At 43.8% G+C, this 21,934-nt stretch overlaps 2 protein-coding genes across 3 annotated transcripts; one reads left to right on the top strand and one right to left on the bottom strand.

Annotated features, from left to right (window-relative positions):
• Positions 1 to 665: 665 nt before the first annotated feature.
• Positions 666 to 2,998, top strand: LOC107044318 (RING finger protein 37). Of its 2 annotated transcripts, XR_001461331.1 has the most exons (3): positions 666 to 1,411; positions 1,746 to 2,652; positions 2,887 to 2,998. XR_001461331.1 is itself a non-coding variant. In XM_015266148.1 (2 exons), the coding sequence occupies exons 1-2, from the start codon at positions 792 to 794 to the stop codon at positions 2,593 to 2,595; spliced, it is 1,470 nt and encodes a 489-aa protein (XP_015121634.1). In that variant the 5' UTR covers positions 666 to 791; the 3' UTR covers positions 2,596 to 2,998. The 2 variants fall into 2 exon arrangements, 1 of the variants encoding a protein (XP_015121634.1); XM_015266148.1 differs by having other exon boundaries at positions 1,746 to 2,998.
• On the bottom strand, positions 2,574 to 21,098 carry LOC107044317 (vacuolar protein sorting-associated protein 13B). The gene is made up of 4 exons (XM_015266146.2): positions 20,802 to 21,098; positions 9,983 to 17,593; positions 7,648 to 8,733; positions 2,574 to 5,449 (listed from the first exon to the last, which is right to left on the bottom strand). The coding sequence occupies exons 1-4, from the start codon at positions 20,886 to 20,888 to the stop codon at positions 3,257 to 3,259; spliced, it is 10,977 nt and encodes a 3,658-aa protein (XP_015121632.1). The 5' UTR covers positions 20,889 to 21,098; the 3' UTR covers positions 2,574 to 3,256.
• Positions 21,099 to 21,934: the final 836 nt, after the last annotated feature.

Here is a 21,934-nt window from a genome sequence, read left to right as displayed (position 1 = left end):
CTGCTGCCGTTGTTATTGTTTTATCAGTGTCAGTGCGAACAAGTGACGGAATTAAAAAAAATTGACATTGCAAAAAAAATCGAAAATCGATTAATCGTCCGTTGAAAACATCGACTAAAACCATCGACTTTGGGGCAGGAAAAATCTCGATATTTTCGATTAATCGACAAACATCGCTCACCCCTGCCCCACCTGATTGGTCAGCTGCTGCCGTTGTTATTGTTTTATCAGTGTCAGCGTGAACAAGTGACAGAATTTAAAAAAATCTACTTTGCAAAAAAAAATTGAAAATCGATTAATCGGCCGTTGAAAACATCGACTGAAACCATCGACTTTGGGGCAGGAAAAATCTCGATATTTTCGATTAATCGACAAACATCGCTCACCCCTGCCCCACCTGATTGGCCAGCTGCTGCCATTGTTATTGTTTTATCAATGTCAGTGCGAACAAATGACGGAATTAAAAAAAATTGACATTGCAAAAAAATCGAAAATCGATTAATCGTCCATTGAAAACATCGACTTTGGGGCATGAAAAATGTCGATATTTTCGATTAATCGACCGTTCAAAACATCGACATTGGTGTATGAAAAATCTCGATATTTTCGATTAATCTCACCCCTGCTCACCTGATTGGTCAGCTGCTGCCATTGTTATTCTTTTATCAGTGTTGTCACCATGTGTCTGGCGTTCTGAAAAAAAAACTCATGCCAATTTCAATTAAATTTTATGTCAACAATCAGTTAAAGTCCCAGTGTCTATCAGTGTCAGCGTGAACAAGTGACAGAACATGTTGGTAAATTTCTGTCAAGAGTTTCTGAAGACAACTGTCACATGCGACACGATCACCACCGAGGGATACGAGGTCGACAATCTCTTGAAGAGCACCACCAAGGGGTTCCTGGCCTACTCCTGCATAAGGCCCCCAGTAAACATCGACTTCATCTTCAATTGTTGGGTTAGAATCCATCACATCGTGGTTTGGCCGCGGATTGGAGCGCAGAAGTCCTCGGGGTTTCGGATCTCCGTCAGGAGTCATCGTCAGGAGGACTTCAGGATCGTCTCCAGCTGTTTTCTGAAGGCAACCGAGGCCGGGGCAGTATTCCGTAGGCCTGGAGATGCCAAGGAAATTGCTGGACCGATGGGTTTCTCAAGTGCCTTCATCGGAGGGGGTCAGGTGGCTCTGGAGAAGGTCAAGGGCCTGAGGCTGTCGATCGTCAAAACTGAGAAGTCTGTGCCTGCGATTGAGAGAGTAGAGATCTGGGGGCTTGTCTCAGGGTGCAACAGCCAGGATGTTGCGAGGGAGATGGGGGAGCTGATCGTGAGGCCTTTGGGGAACAGACTGAGGCCTTTGGAGCAAGAGATTTCCGAGGAGAGCACTGGGGACGACTTTGAGGAGACAACTGACGCGTGAGTTTTTGGGGAATTTTTGTACTGATTAAATTTTCTTCATGAGAATTCTATCGGTGTTTTGGTGGAATTCTAAGCAACCATTCAAAGAAACCATTTTTTGTGGCAATCCTGCAATTGGAAATTAGGCAACTTTGATTGGCATTTTCCAATAGTTATTTTCTTACAGAAAAGTCTGTAAATGTTTATTTTGTGTAAATTATTCTCTATTAACATATTCAACTCTAACATTTCTTAATAGTTAACGAAAAATTGCTAATTTATTGGCAACAATGACTATTTTAAAAAATTTATTTAAAAAATGCAATTGACCACTTGTTTTACAACTTCACAGAGACCAACAAACCTCGACGGAGCCAATGAACTCCCCAGACATTCCCGAATTGTTCTTGGACCCAATTACCTGCAGTATAATGCAGCAGCCAGTGGTCTTGCCCTCCGGAAAAGTAATCGACCAAAGCACTTTGGAAAAATACGCCGAGAGTCAGGCTCTGTGGGGAAGACCACTGGGCGATCCATTCACCGGTGTTCCATTCACTGAAGCTCAGCGCCCTGTTTTCGCATCGACTTTGAAAGCCAGAATCGATAAATTTCTATCGGAGAACAGTAATTTAGTAGAAATCAAATCCATGCCGAGAGTGTTAGGAAGCAATTGTACTGGAAAAATCAAGAACAACGTCGTCGATTTGAGGAAAATATCTGCCAGAACTAGTGCAATTCCGCAAACGTGTGTATCACGTTATTCTAGTTATACTAGGCGAGATAAACTGCCAATTACTTCGATAAAAAAATATTTTGATAGCTGTAAAATTCCAATTGTTGCTCGGTGTTCGCAAAATTCATCACGAAATAATTCTCAAAAAGATTTAGTTAAGAGCGAGAAAATTGGGATCGATCAAAGCCCGTCAGGGAATTGTTCTAGGATCGACGACAATTTAGAAAGTGATTTAAAACTCGTCATGTCGAACTTGAGGCGTTTTAATGAGGATGAAAAATCCTTGGAGCCTGCAGAAAAAACAATGAACATCTGTTCTTGCTGCGAATCGTGTAATTACTACTACAAATTTCCCTGCAGTCATTTGATTTGTCGAAAAAAATTAGTCTCAACGAGCACAGAAGACTTGAAATGCAAGGACTGTGGGGTTCACTATAGCTCTAGTAAAATTGAAAGAATCAACACGTAAACCTCCGAAATGTATAAAAATCGAAGGTGTTTTTACTTATATATTTAGACAATAGAAATTACTCAAAAGGAACTCAAACAAATTAAAACGATGAAAATAAAATTTTTAGATTGCAAAATCTGTTTTTTCTACTACAAATTCCCCTACAATAATTTAATCCATTAAAAAAAATCAAAATGCAAGACTTGTGGCATTTACTACAGCTCTAGTAAAATTGAAAGAATCAACACGTAATCCTCCGAAATGTATAAAAATCGAAGGTGTTTTTCCTTATATATTTAGACAATAGAAATTACTCAAAAGGAACGCAAATCCCTGATTAAAACGATGAAAATAAAATTTTTAGATTGCAAAATCTATTTTTCCTACTACAAATTCCCCTGCAATAATTTAATCCATTAAACAAATTTTAAATGCAAGTCTTGTGGGATTTACTACAGCTCTAGTAAAATTGGAAGAATCAACACGTAAACCTCCGAAATGTATAAAAATAGAAGGTGTTTTTACTTATATATTTAGACAATAAAAATACTCAATAACAAAACACTTCAATTCGCTATTTCACTCAATTTACCCCCCCCCCCCCTCTCAAAATAAAAATATATTACTTCATCTAATTACAAAATACTCGCAGCTCCCCTCAAAGACCTCTTTATTACTCTTATAAAACTGTAAAATCGATTCCTTGACTCTGTCTCTTGACAATGCTCATGAGTGCCCTCAGATAATTCCTCTCCGAGGATTCCAGATAAAAGTTGAGGGAATTCACCGCGAAACTGGAGGAGTACGTGGCCTGCACAGAACTCTGTGCCTCGCTCTCTCCAAGGCTGACGAGCCCCGAGCTGCTGATCACATACTGTTCGACCCTGCTCCTCATCTCCTGGTCCATCTCCAGACGTTCGCTGGGCGTCTCACTCTGGTACTTCTGCTGCTGTGCCACCGAGTAACTGAGCCTCAACGAGGAGTCATCCCCAAAGTCCTCCCCAAAGCTCAGCTCCCTCAGCCCAAACAGTTTGTAAACCTTGTCCTCCCCCCTGTTCACCACCAGCAGATCATGCCTCGTGACAACAATAGTGACATCACACCTGTTCCCCTTGTTGTCCACAAACTCAGCGTCCGTCAAGTACAAAATATTATCACAATTCTTGAGCATCAACGACGCAAGCTTCCAGACGTACCTCGTGGAGAAGGAGTTGACCTGACAATCCCCAGAACTGGACTGCCTCCTGGCAGAGGGAAGGGAGTTCCACCCAGTCCTCTGGAGCAGCCCCTGGCCAGTCAGGGCGACGAGCTCAGCAGCCCCCGAGAGAGGTTTGGTGACGACCCCCACGAGCCCCAGCCCCACCCCAGTCATCAGGCCCTTGGCACTGGTCTCCCCATTCAGCAAATTCTGCAGAGGATGATGAGCGAGTCCTGCCACAGCCGCCAGAATGCTGATGCCAAAGCCCGTGAGCCCCTGGTAGAGCCCCTGCGCCATCCCCTGGGGCCTCGTCCTCCTGGACTCCTCCTGCCTCTGCACGTGCTCCTCGTCCAACGTCAGCCTGTCGAGATTCCTCGCGACACTCGACGCAAGTTTCGTCACCGAATTAACAGTCCCAGCAGTGATGTTCCTCATGAGACTGGCGGATCCATGAGTGACGCCAACGACGAACCCCCAGGGGCCCTGCAGCAGCCCCTGGAAGGGCAGAGCGATGAAGTCCTTCAGCCCCGAGCCCAAAGCCTGCGCAAAACTCCCAGGTGAGCCCAGAATTTCCAGGGAACCAACGACCCAGCCAGCCCCGAAGATAGCCCCAGACAAGTAGTGCATCGTCAGGGCGTTCCCCAGTCTGTAAGGAGTTGTGAATAAATTCTCCCTCTCGAAGACCCCGAAGTGAAGGGGCGAGTGGTCGAGGGCGACGTAGAGCCTCACCGAGGTGTGGACACTCAGCAGAATGGAGATGGGCTCGATCATCAGGCTCTGGATCCTCAGGGGTGAGCTCATGATCCCAGCGTCGATGATGACACTCGTGGGGGCATTTATCCTCCCACTTTCGTCCAAGGAGTCGACTCCCCTGGTGTCACCAGACATTATGCAGCAGGGGCGCACCATGGAGGTCGCGTACTCCAGCAGCTGCGTGACGTACTTGTCCTCGATGTAGATGTTGATGGGTAGAACCCTCACGTGGACGCTCTTGCAGGCGTTTTTCCCCTCGATCCTCTCCCACAGGCACTCCACACTGAACAGAGAGCTCCTCCTCAGCTCTGCGATGCAGTTCTCCAGGGAGGAAGTCACGTTGAAGGCCCTCTCAGGCTTCACCGAGGGCTTCTGGGAGATGAGGACCACTGGGAAGTCGAAGCCCCCCTGATCGAACATCTGATTGTCGAACTGGAGATCTCCAATCATGACCCCGAGGCTCAGGCACCTGACTGTCGACGTCACGTTTATTATCGTGTGCAGGAGGTAGAAACTGGCCACTTCGACCCGCTGACTGCCCTCGGTGGTGTTCAGAGAGATCACCAGGTTGACCCCCTTGACGTAGAGCGTCAGGAACTTCTCCTCGTCGTCCTGCTGGCTCTTCTGGGATATCCTGTTGTCGAAGAGGCCATCGGTCAGGCAGAGCGACGAGCTCTCGGGTAGTTCGGGGGGCTCCCGGGGCGAGGGACTTCGAACCTGCTCGGAGGACTTGGGGGAAGGGCCCTCCAGCAGCAATCGACTCCTGATGTCCTTCACTGACACCTCAATCTCAGACTTTGGCTCCACGGTTATGTGGACCGAGTGGCCTCTGCTCTCCACCACGATCTTCAGGTCCCTGTGGGAGTCCATCTGCACGTACTGGTCGAATCTGATGGGCTTCTCCACTGGGAGGTCGATCACCTTGAATCAGGGGTACATATCGTCAGCCGGGTCAATTCATTTAATTTATTTCACATGTAGGATTGAGAATCATCTTTAAAATGGTTTGGAAGGATTGGTATAACATTAGAATTCGAATATCTTCAAAGGCACTGTGTACTATTGCTGTGGTCCTTTCTTATTATATCCATCTTTTTTTTTTGTAAACTATACAGACTTGTGTTTATCTATTTGTTGTGAAATTGAAGATATCAAATTTATTAAAATTCATATACTCATAGATGGTTTAAATTTTGATAATGACTTGAAGAGAATTAAGGGAATGAAGAGTGAAACATCAATGACTAATTTTTAATCTTCGATTAATTCTGTTCTTTTTTACTTTTTAAAATAATCTGACTAAAATCTGCAATTGTTGAAAAATGAGGGGAAGGTTTGGAAGGATTGGTATAACATTAGAATTCGAATATCTTCAAAGGTACTGTGTACTGTTGCTGTGGCCCTTTCTTACTATATCCATCATTTTTTTTGTAAACTATACAGACCTGTATTTATCTATTTGTTGTGAAATTGAAGAAATCGAATTTATTAAACTTCATATACTCATAGATGTTTTAAATATTGATAATGACTTGAAGAGAATTAAGGGAATGAAGAGTGAAACATCAATGAATAATTTTTAATCTTCGATTAATTCTGTTTTTTTTTACTTTTTAAAATAATCTGACTAAAATCTGTAATTGTTGAAAAATGAGGGGAAGGTTTGGAAGGATTGGTATAACAGAATTCGAATATCTTCAAAGGCACTGTGTACTGTTGCTGTGGTCCTTTCTTACTATATCCATCATTTTTTTTTGTAAACTATACAGACCTGTGTTTATCTATTTGTTGTGAAATTGAAGAAATCGAATTTATTAAACTTCATATACTCATAGATGGTTTAAATATTGATAATGACTTGAAGAGAATTAAGGGAATGAAGAGTGAAACATCAATGAATAATTTTTAATCTTCGATTAATTCTGTTCTTTTTTACTTTTTAAAATAATCTGACTAAAATCTGTAATTGTTGAAAAAGGAGGGGAAGGTCTGGAAGGATTGGTATAACATTAGAATTCGAATATCTTCAAAGGCACTGTGTACTATTACTGTGGCCCTTTCTTACTATATCCATCATTTTTTTTGTAAACTATACCGACCTGTGTTTATCTATTTGTTGTGAAATTGAAGATATCAAATTTATTAAACTTCATATACTCATAGATGGTTTAAATATTGATAATGACTTGAAGAGAATTAAGGGAATGAAGAGTGAAACATCAATGAATAATTTTTAATCCTCGATTAATTCTGTTCTTTTTTACTTTTTAAAATAATCTGACTAAAATCTGTAATTGTTGAAAAAGGAGGGGAAGGTCTGGAAGGATTGGTATAACATTAGAATTCGAATATCTTCAAAGGCACTGTGTACTGTTGCTGTGGCCCTTTCTTACTATATCCATCATTTTTTTTGTAAACTATACAGACCTGTGTTTATCTATTTGTTGTGAAATTGAAGAAATCGAATTTATTAAACTTCATATACTCATAGATGGTTTAAATATTGATAATGACTTGGAGAGAATTAAGGGAATGAAGAGTGAAACATCAAAGAATAATTTTTAATCTTCGATTCTTTTCTTTTTTACTTTTAAAAATAATCTGACTAAAATCTGTAATTGTTGAAAAATGAGGGGAAGGTTTGGAAGGATTGGTATAACATTAGAATTCGAATATCTTCAAAAGTACTGTGTACTATTGCTGTGGCTCTTTCTTATTATATCCATCATTTTTTTTGTAAACTATACAGACCTGTGTTTATCTATTTGTTGTGAAATTGAAGAAATCGAATTTATTAAACTTCATATACTCATAGATGGTTTAAATTTTGATAATGACTTGGAGAGAATTAAGAGAATGAAGAGTGAAACATCAAAGAATAATTTTTAATCTTCGATTGTTTTGTTTTTTACTTTTAAAAATAATCTGACTAAAATCTGTAATTGTTAAAAAATGAGGGGAAGGTTGTGGGCAGTGTCAAAAATAAAATATAAAAAATAACTAATTACGAATCGATGGGCCTGTGGTGTTGGTGTACCATTGATTACCAAACGATGTACAATCACCCTCTGCTATTAGAATTTATTAATGTTGATATGTCCCCGCTAACAGCCATTTACCTTGAACCAGTCCCTCTCCCTCGAGGACAGGTGAAGTGAGCACTTGGTCTCCCTGGCATTAGCAGCGTCTGGGAGCATTCTCCCAACGTTTGGAGTTGAATAATGCCGAGACTTTCCCCTGGGGACCTCGCAGGCCCAGGTGAAGGGAGGGGCATCAGGCTCGACATTGCTCCTCCCTGGATTCACCTGACGAACGATCAGATCGAAGGAGCAGGTGTTCATTATCACCAGCTGTGGATGTTCGTCGTGAGACGCCACGACGTAAGTCACTTCCTTGTCCTTCTGGGTGGTTATCACCAGGGGGATCGAGGTGTCCTCGAAGGGGACTGCCACGCAGTTGCGACTGATCCCTGGCTCCACCCTCGAGGGACACGACCAGCCGAACCCAGCGTTCAGCAGGAGGAAGGGGGATTCGTTGCTCCTGGGGTTGTCAGAAGCACCTGCGACCTGGTACCACTGGCTGATGGGTATTCCCTCCCTCTTCACAGCACTCGGAGGGCTCTCCCTGCTGAGCAGCTCGAGGTCCTCAGGCACATCGACCCCAGAGGACGATAAACTTGCTGATAGCGTCGATATCCTGAGGCTCTGCGACGTGAAATTGCAGAAGATGTGACTGCTCATGACCCTGATCATCCTGATCTCCTCCTGAACACTCGAGTTGATGACTAGACTGCAGACTCCCCTGGCTTTGCAGTCGATGCTGACTCGGATTGTCCCATCCACTGGGATCAATCCACTTATCTGGGGCATGATGAACCCTCTGTTCCACTCGGAGTTCGCCAGCTGCAGGGCCGTGGAGTCGTAGAGCTCGTCGTCGATCTCGATCTGCAGGTGGAATATGCCATCTAATTTGGGGGGTGCAGCCACTCCTAGGTGAGGGATCTCCACAAGGTGATCACTGGAGGATACTATGGAGATCGGCCATCCCAGGGAGTTCATTATGTAGCACCAGGGTCGAATCTCGAACAACAAAGTGCTGGAGACCAGCCCTGCGTCTTGGTACCGGATGAAGGCGTGAGTTCTCCCTTGCTTCACAGGCCTCCAGACGTTCTCGTCTTCGTCCCTCAGGGGCCAGCGAGGCTTCACCTGTTAGTGATTTGTTTTGTGAATGAATATTATTATTTACTAGGGGGCTACGCCCTCTGCTCGCTCCGCACGTCAACATATGATCGTCATGACGTTAATCTGACCCTTGTGACCCTTAATCTGACCCTCGTAACCCTCGTTATATCCCTCGTGACCCTTATTTGGCCCTTCATTTCTGACCCTTAATATTGGAGTCTTAATTTCGAGCACCAAATTTTCATCACCAAAAGTCGGTTTGAATTTTTATAATATAGAGAGATATTGAGACCCTTATTTTGACCCTTGACCCTTAGTGTCTGACCCCCACGACCCTTATTCGGACCCTCAATCTGACCTTCGTAATCCTTAATCTGACCCTTGTGACCCTTATTTGGATCCTCAATCTGGCCCTCATTATAGCCCTCGTGAACCTTATTTTGATCCTGGTGATCCTTCATTTCTGACCCTTAATATTGAAGTCTTAATTTCGAGCACCAAATTTTCATCACCAAAAGTCGATTTGGATTTTTGCAATATAGAGATATCGAGACCCTTATTTTGACCCTTGACCCTTAATTTCTGACCCCCACGACCTTTATTCAGAGCCTCAATTTGACCTTCGTGATCCTTAATCTGACCCTTGTGAGCCTCATTTGGATCCTTAATCTGGCCCTCATTATAGCCCTCGTGAACCTTATTTTGACCCTGGTGACCTTTAGTTTCTGACCTCAATGTCTCATATTTGGACCCTTAGTCTGACCCTGGTGACCCTTAATCTGACCCTTGTTACCCTTATTTGGGCCCTTAATCTGATATTTGTGACCCTCAATCTTGTGACCCAAAATCTGCCCCACATAACCCTCAAATAGACCCTTGTGGACCTTATCTGCCCCCTTATTCTGACCCTTGTTACCCTTAATCTGACCCTTGTGAACCTTATTTTGACCCCCATAACCCTTATTCTGACCCTCATGACCGTTAATTTCGGAGTCTTCATTTCTAGTCCCAAATTTTTATCACCAGAAGTCGATTTGGATTTTCACAATGTAGACAGATAATGAGACCCTTATTCTGACCTTTAGGGATAGGGAGAAGATAGAGGGTGTTGAGGTCAGTTTGAGTTTGATAGTTCGGTTAACGAGCCGAGTGAGAGTTGAGATAAATCCGATCGAGACCTTTCTATTACTTCCTTCAATCAATAAAGATCTTCATTATCACTTTAGACCTAAAATCCTGTGTTAAGTTTGTATAATTACAATTTTCAACACACCTTCGAGTAGAGACCCTCGAGGATCTGATCGACATCCTCCCTCTGAGACCTCTTGAAGAAGCTCCTCTGGTCCACGCAGTTGTAGGAGACAGGAATCGACGTCTGCAGTGTCGAGATTTCATAGTTGCTGTGGAACGTCAGCTGGTGGTAGTTCTCGAAGGTCCCAGGGCAGTTCACCTGCTGCACCTCCCCACAGCCAGGGATGGTCGTGTCGAAGGATGAAGACAGAGTCGGGGTCTCCAGTCTAGCTCCCACATCAACAGGTAGAAAGGACCTCACCATGTAGAGGGGGCTCAGGATCACCAGGATTCGTCCGTTGTCACTGGACTCCTGGACGATCCTCACCCAGATGCTGAGGAACTTATCCTTCCCCTGATGGGGCACCTTCACCAGCCAGGGCTGATCGCACTTGGCGTTCGCGTGAAGAGGAATGTCTCCAGTCCACGAGTTCGGGGACTTCAGGAACCTCAGCCTAATCGCGAAGTTCTCCTTCTGGTCTATTATCATCGACAGGGGTTTCCTGTTCGTCAGGACGTAGGAGCCGTCCTCAGAGACGATCTTCCTCGTTTTCGACGAGTTGTCGTACCTCAGAAGCCTCAGTTCAAAGTCCTCGATCAACGAATTGCAGACGATCAGCTGTCCCCAGAACGTTATCAGCTTCTGCGTTGGGGAAAGTGACTTAACGTTCACGTGAACTCCAGAGTTCGAGGATTTGTCGAAGACAACCTGTCGAACCCCGTCTGCTCTGACGTTGAAGGCTCGACTCCAGAGCCAGCCAGTGTTTTTTGTGGCGATCCTCATGCTCTTATTGCCACTGTGGCACCAAGTGTAGAAGTGGCACTCAGACGTCTGGAGGAGAATGTCATCGGGTGACTGACTCTGTCCAAATCTCACTGGGACATTACAATTGTTGGCCACCACGATCCTGCTCAGGATGACCCCCTCATTCTTCATGATCTTCTCGTCATCCTCGAGAGCTGAATTCCAGAGGCTGAAGGACAACGTCAACGTGTGGGAGACCTCAGGGCCGAACCTGAGGGAGACCTCCTGCCACATCATGACGACATTCGTGTGATCAGACCTGGAGACCTGGATTTTTCCAGCCACCTCCTGGAGGAACCTCTGCATCCTGAGGTAAGCATAGTCCATGACGTCGATGGACAAGCTCCCAGACAGGTCCACGAGCACCGAGTCCTCCCACTTATTGAAAACAACCAAGACATTTCGATGTTGAACAATGGCGAAGACCTGAGTGCTGGGAATGATGTTATTCAACTTGTAGTGCTCCAGGGGACTCGAGAGATTTCGATACACCGAAGTGTCGATGTGATTGTAGAACGCCAGATCGACGCTCCTGACGTTGAGCGTCACCTCCATCGCGGACACCAGTGAGGAGTTGAAGTAGGAGTCGATCCTGAGGCAGCCAGCGAGAGTCCTGGAGTCCAGATCCCCCGAGTGGAGGGTCAGCCTCCAGACGCAGGCGACAGCTCTAGTTGGGAACTTGCTGGGCAGCTTGAACGTCGGCTTCTTGATCTCCAGGATTGGGAATTCGATGTAGCGCTGGTAAGACGACAGAGACTCGCTCCAGAACTCGATGACACAGAGAATGCTCTCGAAGTCGACCTCAGTGTCGTCGATGATCGATTGGAGAGCTTCATTCATGTGCAGACGAGTGAGAATCCTGGGCTGGGGGTAACGCCAGACCATCGACTGACTAGGGTGCCTGGAGAATATGACTTGATAAGGCAGTGGCATGTCATCAGCTGTTCCGTCGATGAACTGGAAGGCCCCGACCTTGAGGTCGTCCTGGTAATGCTGCTCAGTAGCACTCGACGCTTTTCGTTTATCGTCAGTCCTCTCGTTCATCGAAGGCTTCAGGAATTTTTCTGACAGAGTTTCGAGGCTCCTCTGGACGCTCCTGACGACCCTCAGCTGCTCGGGGCCGACGTCCAGGTGGATGTGCTCGCTGTAGGCTTGAATTTTCGTCTGGGGGAGGTCCTGAGGGTCGTGCCAGCTCTCCCAACTGATGTTCATGGAGAAACTGCCGGACATTGGGCTCAGCAGGGCACGATAGCTCCCGTAAACGTTCGTTGTTATCATCGCTGAGGACAGGGCAATGGTTCCGTTCATTCTTCTTGGCTTACTCGTCAGTCCTGCTGACAGTGAGGACATCGAAAGGATCAACTCCGAGGTGGTGTCGGATTTCAGAGCCAAGACCATTTGTTTCGTTGTTATGTTCACGTTTGGAAGATTTGAAATTATGTTTTTTTCGGTTGGTACAGGTTCTGGTGACAATTCGGGGGATTCCGAGGAGTTGGCACTCGTTTTACTCCCCCTAAAGCACTTCAATAATTTTTCTCGAGTCGAGTCAATTAGATCGATCAGTGGTAACGAAAAATTCATTCTCGTGGGTCGACCCATGTCAACGTTAATCGACTTTTTATCGCCCTCACTTTGAATTCTAACGATCGCGAACGAAGGGGGAATCCCCGTGTTGGGGTGGGGTTCCCCGTTCTTCGTCTCTACAAACATTCTTTTAAAATCCGCAGCTGTTGGAACAGCCTCCATAAACCTATTCTCATCGGGAAAGGACATGGATATATCGAAGCAGTTGACCTGAAAGATTCTCGTGATGCTCTGCTGAGAGATGTAGGTGTTCGGCTGATTAATGAGGAGATGAATCAGCGGAGAAATGCTCGCGCTTCTGCTGTTGGATTTACCCCTCGAGTTTTCGTAAATTGTAATCGAGATTTTCCCGAAGTTCATGAGGTACTCAAAAGGCAGTATCGTGGGGTTCTTCGACCCTAGGGAAGGCAGGTGGCAGCCCACGTCTGTGGAGGACATGTCCACGTCGACCCCACTGTCCTGACCATATTCTCGTTGATTCTCCCCACTTCTGTCTGCATTCCCTTCTCTTCCAGGTGAGTCCACCAGCTGCTGTCGTGGATGGGGGGACCCATTCTCCCTCACCCCCTCATCCCCACGATCCTCAGCATCACCAGAGGCTCGAGACAGCTCCACCAACTGCTCAGCCAACATAGTAATCAGCTTAATCTGCTCCAGATTAACAGCAACGTCGATATCAGTCAGACAAGTGATCTCCACAGCTGTCCCACACACAATTGTGTCTGACTTATAAATAATCGGTGGAGCCACGATGGAGCAGACATCGAAGCCAGAGGTCAACGATAGACACTGAACCTCGCCATGATCCCCAGTGTCAATCATGTTGTTCCACTCCAACGCAGGATTCTCGTTCATCGTGTAGAGGGAGGCCTGGGCGTTTCGTTTCGTCAGATTCACCTGACGATGGATCCAGGACGTGCTGTACGTCAATATGTCGTTTATCTTGATCTCGTACTGTCGATCCTCCACTGCTGATCCTGGCGTGCTCAGGATGTTCGCCTGTGCTGCAAGCTCGTAGATATCAGGACGGTGTATCACCCTGCAGATGGGGTTCTCCGCGTGGGGATTGACGCTGATGCCCTCGGTCCTGACGACTATCGTGTCGTGCTGGAGTTCGTTCCTCTTCGTCGACACTGGAAACACCAGAGTGACTCCCTTGAAGTCAGCGTAGATCAGGGGGAGGAGCTGGCGAGAACAATTCGTTAAATGTTTTTGATCCAAAGTAGAATCGAGACCAGAACTCTTGCTCGTCAGGGTGTCCACGTACGTCCTGATGACGTCCATCGGCAGGATCACCTCCAGGATCTGCAGTTTAACCACCACTTCTGTGATGTAACTGGACAAAGAGCTGTCGTCGATGTAGGAGTAATGATTCTTGTGAGTTTTATGGTGTTTGTGGTAGGAACTCCACTTGTTGTAGACGTTATTCGACTTTGCTCTCGTCACAGTGACCGTCAGGAAGTCGTCGGCCTGGATCCCCTTGACCAGGTCGTCCTGCTCCCCTGGGCACATGATGATCCCTGAGAATTCCCCCAGACGCCAGTGGTCGTTAAGGGTTCGTGATGACCTCACGTAATGGAAGACGGTGGCTGTTGTGACTTTGTTCTTCAGCTGAATGTAGATTGGCTGCCAGTCGAGGGACGTGATGATGTCCTCCAGCTCCATCACCATCTTTCGTTCCACGTGGCTGATGGGGTGAAGAGTGTAGAGTTTAACTGAGACTTTTGTTATTGTCCACTGGATCCAGGCTGTCATCACAGCTGGGCTCTCCTCGTTCTCAGACTCATTCCTCGATGTTGATGTTGTTGATGTCGTGTCCGTCTCCTCGGTGCACAGTATCGGAGGGCTCTGGAGGGCCTGGGGCTGCCCCACCAGCAGAATGTCAACCTGTTCATCACGTGAACGACTCCTCGATGATCTGCTCACGTGGGACTCGACGATCCTCGAGGTTTTATCGAGGATTTCGTTGATCAGCTTTATCTGGGAGTCTGAACAGGAGATGGTTATTGGGGACGTGTCGACGTAGATGCAGAAGCCTAAGGTGTTCAGGGAGGATTCAGAGTTCATGTGCTGCTTGATTGTCGCGTCTATCGTAGCGTTCAACGACTCCATCCTCAGGAAGTTCAACTGCCTTCTTGATGGATTTTTACTACTCAACGTGTAGCAGTGAAAGTCAGTCAGACTGAGGGCCCAGGGGAAGTTATTCGACAGCTGGTGGATCGAGGAGATGCTGAAGTTGTCGTTCAGCAGCTGATCAGGCGAGAAATTCGCAGAGTGCAGGGTCAAATGCGCAGTTTTGATGACGAAGATCTGGAGATCCTGGAGACTCGACATCGCTCGCTCCTTCGACTCCTCGATTCCATTCATTCCGATGCCGTCCAGCGATCTCGATGGCATGTACATCACCAGGGGCTCGACACAGCAGATGACCCCAATCCTCTTCCACCAGAAGTACGAATTCGTGACTCTTTTCACCACTCCAACATTGGCTTTGGCCTCTGACTTCTGGTAACTCTGCTGCTTCGATGCTTCCAGGATCCAATTCCACTTGCGATCCTTCTCGGAGGGGCTGTGAACGTTCTCGTGAAGACTGGGGAATGTTTTCTTCCTCGTGGACGTGTCAGAGGACGTCTCCTCGGTGCCATGATTATCAGACAACCCTGCGGAGGGCTCAGTCTCGTGGCGAATGCTCTGGTACTGCAGCCAATCGAGAAGAAGGGGATCCAGTGACGCTCGAGTCTGGGAGACCCTGAGGCTCACGATGACCGCGTGCTCCTGGGCCTCTGGGTTCTTCGGGTATCTCACCGACACCGACAGCAATTTGGGAATATTCTCTGAACCCTCAGAGCCCTCGGGGCCTGACAGCACGAACGCCTGCTCGTCGTCATTCAGAGCGAAAATCCTGACACTTCCAACGCTCAAACTCTTCGTAAATGTTCCCAGCAGAATTACCGAAGAGTAGTTGATACCTTCAATCGATAACTCGAGGTAGGTGGCGTTGACTTCGCTGAATGCATCGTGGAACAGTGACGAGCAAAACAGGGGATTCCCCGTTTCCTCCGGCCAGAAAATCGAGGTTAAGATTGCGTGGGCCATTGTGAATTTGGCTTTCGTCGTGGTGACGGTGAGATTGTCCAGCCTGCAGTCCTGGGTCTCCCTGGGGATGTTGATGGACTCAATGTTCACCCAGTACTGGGGGTAGATCAACGTCTGCGTGGAGAATGCCAGGCTGCAGGGCATGATCAGAGAGGTGTGAGAGGTCTCTGATAAGTACAAGAGGCTGGTGAACCCAGAGACCGTTCCCTCGATCCTCTTGTAGCACTGGCTCAACATTTTCTCTGACAAAACCCTCTGTTTCGACGCACAAGCTGCTAATCTGAACGAGTACATGGGGGCGACCATCTCCCCCTGAAGATGATCCAAATTAAGAAGTAGTCTGGGGTAATCCAGGAATTTGTTCAGCGGAAATTTCCTCCTGAAGTGACTCCTGTGGTCAGCCAACTGAAACTGAACCGACAAATTCGAGACGTTTATCGACGTCTCAGTCATGGGAACGAATTCGTTCAACGACTCGTACTCCTCGACTGTCACTGGAGGCAATTCCCCGACTGCTGGCTCGACCCTACGAGGAATGCAGTTCAAAATATCAGACTTTTCGATGGCACTGGTGATGACTGGAAGCCTGTGCAGAACCCCAGAGCAGATTCTCACCTCCAGATCCCCAACGAACAGTCTCGTAGCCTCTCTCTCCTGGAAATTGCTGTACTCGAAGTTCCTCGCTAAATCGAACAACTCGTCTTGTTTAATCTCCTCAGGAAGTTGGATGAGATGAACGAAGTCCAGGCAGAAGGCAGGGCAGTTTTTAAAAAATTCTTTGGCTCTGGTGTCTGAAGATAATCTCTCCTGGATGTTCTCGCTGTACTCTCTGGTCACTACTCCACTGATGGTGAAGTCCTCATCGAACAGGGAGTCCTTCAAGTAATTATTAACCGAATTCCCAGCGAGGAAGTACTGTGGCAGCTCAGCACTGGCCTTCACCTCGACGAATCCACAGCTGCAGTTGCCTCTGGGGGACAGCAGCACACTCCCAATGCCCATTCTGTACGCAGTGACTGTTATCCCCTGCTGGACAGCCTCAGCAACAACCCCGGAGAGTCTCAGAGTGAGAAAAGGTCGATATCTGATTTTCATTGACTTGTGGGAGAACGACTCCTTGATTGTCTCCACAGTCTTCAGCGTTAAAATCGCCTCCTCGATGTAGACTCCGAAGTGAACCGTGTGGCCGATGTAGCTGAGGGGTTGATCCATCGACAGTTCGTCGTCCCAGTCGACTGGAAGGACTGAAGCCACTGCGTTCCACGCCCACGTCCCCCAGCCACTGCTGTTGCCCATTGGAGCTGATGAAATGGTCGAGTCGTCACTCTCTCCAATTTCCGACTGAATTTCCTCGGTTATCGATGACCTTCGATGGCTCGTCAAGGCTCGCTTCGACTGCAGAGCCATCAGCATTGATATTAGTCGCAGCAGCATTGGGATTTGCTGCTCTGTTATCGAGAATTCCATTTTAGAGCAGTGCATGTCGAATCGAGTTATTGTGGAACGGTTTAGGGGGCTGCTCTGGCAGTTCATTATCGCTCTGATTGTCATGGAGCAACGGTAGACCACTGGGTCCTGGTAGATGTCGATTTTTCCTGATGAGTCCATCTTGTCGAGGCAGAGGGTCAGGTCCTCGATGCTGATGACCTTGCGCAGGATCATGTCGTTGCCGTTGACGTCTGCGAAGGTCGGCTGCCAGGAGTCGTCGACTGTCTGCATCGAGAGGAAACGGATGTTCACGCTGAGGACTATGTCTTCTTCCACGAACTTCAGGATGAGGTTGTTGCAGTTTATCGTTATGTTGTTGACGACTTTTGTTACGATACTCCTCATGTAGCCTGGGGGGGTGTCCTCTTGGAAGGAGTCGGGGGAGCGCGGGGAGAGGAGGTCCTCGCCCTTCTCGGAACCGTCGTTCATCTTCAGGATGCATTCTATCGTGTTTATGGTGATTACTATGGGCTCCGAGGTGATCTTCACCCAGGGGACGTGGATCAGCAGCTCGTGGATGTGACCGCTGACGAAGCTGAAGGGGAGGTCGAACTGCTCGTTCAGGACGTTCAGGCGGAGGTCCAGATTTTGAAAGGTTGCGTCGCCACCCCATAGGGATACCTGGGGGGATTGGGGTTGATATCAATTGCTGAAAAGTGGGGAAACATTTGGGAGGAAAATTGTGGTGAATTTTCACATCTATCACTCCAATGCATAGTTCATGGCTGGGATTAATGACAGGTGTTGCTGCAGACCCCGATGTTATTGTTAGAGTATTTTGCCATTTTTAATCAATTAATATGTTGTCGTTGCTCCACGCACATTTTGTTAGAGTTTATAGTGACTGCGTACTAAACCTGTCAAGGTAATTCTGTATATTTCAAGCAAGTGTTTACTCAATTTGTGCAATTTTCAGTATTACAGGCTAGAGTGTTTGTTTTGATTACAATCAATGTATTTGTGTGAGTTTTATTGTAAAATTTAGAGTGACATTCGGTCATGGAATTTATGTTTGGTTTTCAGAGCCTGAAGAAGCTGTGATTTGCAGCGAATCGTCGCGATTTGACAATAAATTAGTATTGCTGAACTCTTCCAACACCCCATTAATTATTCCTCTTATTGTAATTGGTAATGTATTTAAAAATGTTGTTATAACTGTGATGAATAGATTTGTGATGAGTTCAAATTGCGATGAGATATGTTGTAATAAATTGTGCTTGTGATGAAATAGATTGAGATGAATTGTGTCATAATAAAATGGAATGATGAATTGTGCCATAATAAGTAGTGATGGAATCGAAGTCTATAGCTATTGAATTTTCTATATAACTTATTCGGTAATATGATACAATATGTGACTCCGAATTTATTTCAATAATTTATACATCAAACTCTTTGGTTTTTCAATACAAACAATAATCTGAATCCAAAAACCGTTGTGTTCATAGATAAGAATAATAATTGTGTGGTGTAATTTATTGAAGAATGTATTGTTTACGTTTTGTTTTGTGACGAATCAGTTGATTCATTTAATTCAGTAATTTCTTGAAAGATGTTTGTTTATATCGTTCCGCACGTTTTTGATACTGTTCTTATATTGAGCCAAACGTGTTGGTAATTGGTAATGTATTTAAAAATGTTATGTTATAACTGTGATGAATAGATTTGTGATTAGTTCAAATTGCGATGAGATATGTTGTAATAAATTGTGCTTGTGATGAAATAGATTGAGATGAATTGTGTCATAATAAAATGAAATGATGAATTGTGCCATAATAAGTAGTGANATCGTCGCGATTTGACAATAAATTAGTATTGCTGAACTCTTCCAACACCCCATTAATTATTCCTCTTATTGTAATTGGTAATGTATTTAAAAATGTTGTTATAACTGTGATGAATAGATTTGTGATGAGTTCAAATTGCGATGAGATATGTTGTAATAAATTGTGCTTGTGATGAAATAGATTGTGATGAATTGTGTCATAATAAAATGGAATGATGAATTGTGCCATAATAAGTAGTGATGGAATCGAAGTCTATAGCTATTGAATTTTCTATATAACTTATTCGGTAATATGATACAATATGTGACTCCGAATTTATTTCAATAATTTATACATCAAACTCTTTGGTTTTTCAATACAAACAATAATCTGAATCCACAAACCGTTGTTTTCATAGATAAGAATAATAATTGTGTGGTGTAATTTATTGAAGAATGTATTATTTACGTTTTGTTTTGTGACGAATCAGTTGATTCATTTAATTCAATCATTTCTTGAAAAATGTTTGTTTATATCGTTCCGCATGTTTTTGATACTGTTCTTATATTGAGCCAAACGTGTTGGCAATTGGTAATGTATTTAAAAATGTTATGTTATAACTGTGATGAATAGATTTGTGATTAGTTCAAATTGCGATGAGATATGTTGTAATAAATTGTGCTTGTGATGAAATAGATTGAGATGAATTGTGTCATAATAAAATGGAATGATGAATTGTGCCATAATAAGTAGTGATGGAATCGAAGTCTATAGCTATTGAATTTTCTATATAACTTATTCGGTAATATGATACAATATATGACTCCGAATTTATTTCAATAATTTATACATCAAACTCTTTGGTTTTTCAATACAAACAATAATCTGAATCCAAAAACCGTTGTTTTCATAGATAAGAATAATAATTGTGTGGTGTAATTTATTGAAGAATGTATTGTTTACGTTTTGTTTTGTGACGAATCAGTTGATTCATTTAATTCAGTAATTTCTTGAAAGATGTTTGTTTATATCGTTCCGCACGTTTTTGATACTGTTCTTATATTGAGCCAAACGTGTTGGCAATTGGTAATGTATTTAAAAATGTTATGTTATAACTGTGATGAATAGATTTGTGATTAGTTCAAATTGCGATGAGATATGTTGTAATAAATTGTGCTTGTGATGAAATAGATTGAGATGAATTGTGTCATAATAAAATGGAATGATGAATTGTGCCATAATAAGTAGTGATGGAATCGAAGTCTATAGCTATTGAATTTTCTATATAACTTATTCGGTAATATGATACAATATATGACTCCGAATTTATTTCAATAATTTATACATCAAACTCTTTGGTTTTTCAATACAAACAATAATCTGAATCCAAAAACCGTTGTTTTCATAGATAAGAATAATAATTGTGTGGTGTAATTTATTGAAGAATGTATTCTTTACGTTTTGTTTTGTGACGAATCAGTTGATTCATTTAATTCAGTAATTTCTTGAAAGATGTTTGTTTATATCGTTCCGCATGTTTTTGATACTGTTCTTATATTGAGCCAAATGTGTTGGTAATTGGTAATGTATTTGAAAATGTTATGTTATAACTGCGATGAATAGATTTGTGATGAGTTCAAATTGCGATGAGATATGTTGTAATAAATTGTGCTTGTGATGAATTGTGCCTCCGGGCCGAGTGTCGAGTTGTTATTTGTGTGGTGATTTGGCTTTGCTTCAGGACTAGAAATTGTTTAACATCTTTCTGACGAAAAAAAAATCCGTCGATGCAGAATTGATGAATTCTGACATCTATATATGTATTTTAATTGGCAAATTACAACATCTATAAGTGGAATGGAAATTAATGTGTGTAAACTTGAAAATGAGACCTGATTTATCTAAATTATCCCATTCAATCAGCAGATATTGATGATTTAAGAAGTCCCATTCCACCCAAACTACCTCTAAACCCTGAATTTTTGGAGAATATATTCTGAAAATCCATCTTGCTTCAATCTCCATCCCTTTCCCATTAAAATAATCAAAATAATCAAGAATACCTGTGACTGTTCCGGTCTGAAATTCTTCACATACTTCCCAACGTAATTGAGAAGTACCGGAGTAATGTACGACTCCAATTTGAACATTATAAACTCTTCAAAGCTGCAGCCTCAGGCCCACCAAACACCACTCGTTACGTCTTCCACCCCCCGAATTTCATAATTAACAACCTAATAATTATCACTGTAATTTGTCTGTCAAGAGCAGCAGCTCTCCATTAACCTCATAGTCACTTGAATTGTTGACGTAGCAATAGCTCCCCACATCTGCTGGCCCTCCAGCCGCAGGTGTCATAATCAGTGATATCACACCCAATTGACACAACTTGACACGAGAAAATTTTCCCCTAACCTGAAAAATAAACTCCGAAAATTCAAGATAAGAACACAACTGAAGTTTGCCACCAGCGGAATCAGGCTTCTCTCTCAAGTTTTCGATGTCACTAGATGTGTGCGCGCGCTTTCGCGCGCGCTCATCTTTTTGTTGTGAAAATGAAGAAATCGAATTTATTCAACTTCATATACTCATAGATATTTTATAAATATTGATAATGACTGAAAGAGAATTAAGAGAATGAAGAGAATGATGAGTGAAGCATCAATGAATAATTTTTAATCTTCGATTGATTCTTTTTTTTTACTTTTTAAAATAATCTGATTGAAATCTGTAATTGTTGAAAAATCAGGGGAGGGTTATGAATTGATTTCCTAGAAAACTGAAAAAATCTCTTGAATTCTTCGGAAAATTTCAGTTTTCCAGATAACCGTAGGTCACAGATTTTTCTCGAATTATTTGGGGAACCGAAGAATTTTCGTGAATTTTGTAGAGTTTAGAATTTATGTATGAAAATCTGAGAAGCAAGAATTGATCATTTTGGCGTGTGATAAATATGAAAAAATTAAAATTTGGGAAGTGAAAAATAATTTGTGAGTTAAAAAAATTTAGAAATACTGTTTTTTTTTTCTCATGATCAACAATTAGGCAATTTAGATATGTTTTGATATAAAGATCAACTTCACACATGAAAAAATGAAAAATATGACGCAGAACAAATTTTTGCCATTTGAAGAATTTGAAAATTCCGGGATTTTTTTTCAGCGACTGATTCACGTGACTCATTGACCAATCAAAA

This window comes from Diachasma alloeum, unplaced genomic scaffold (assembly GCF_001412515.2).
Source record: "Diachasma alloeum isolate Michigan unplaced genomic scaffold, Dall2.0 Dall_scaffold_00711, whole genome shotgun sequence".
NCBI classification, from domain to species: domain Eukaryota; kingdom Metazoa; phylum Arthropoda; class Insecta; order Hymenoptera; family Braconidae; genus Diachasma; species Diachasma alloeum.
This window is presented reverse-complemented; position numbering and strand designations above follow the sequence as displayed.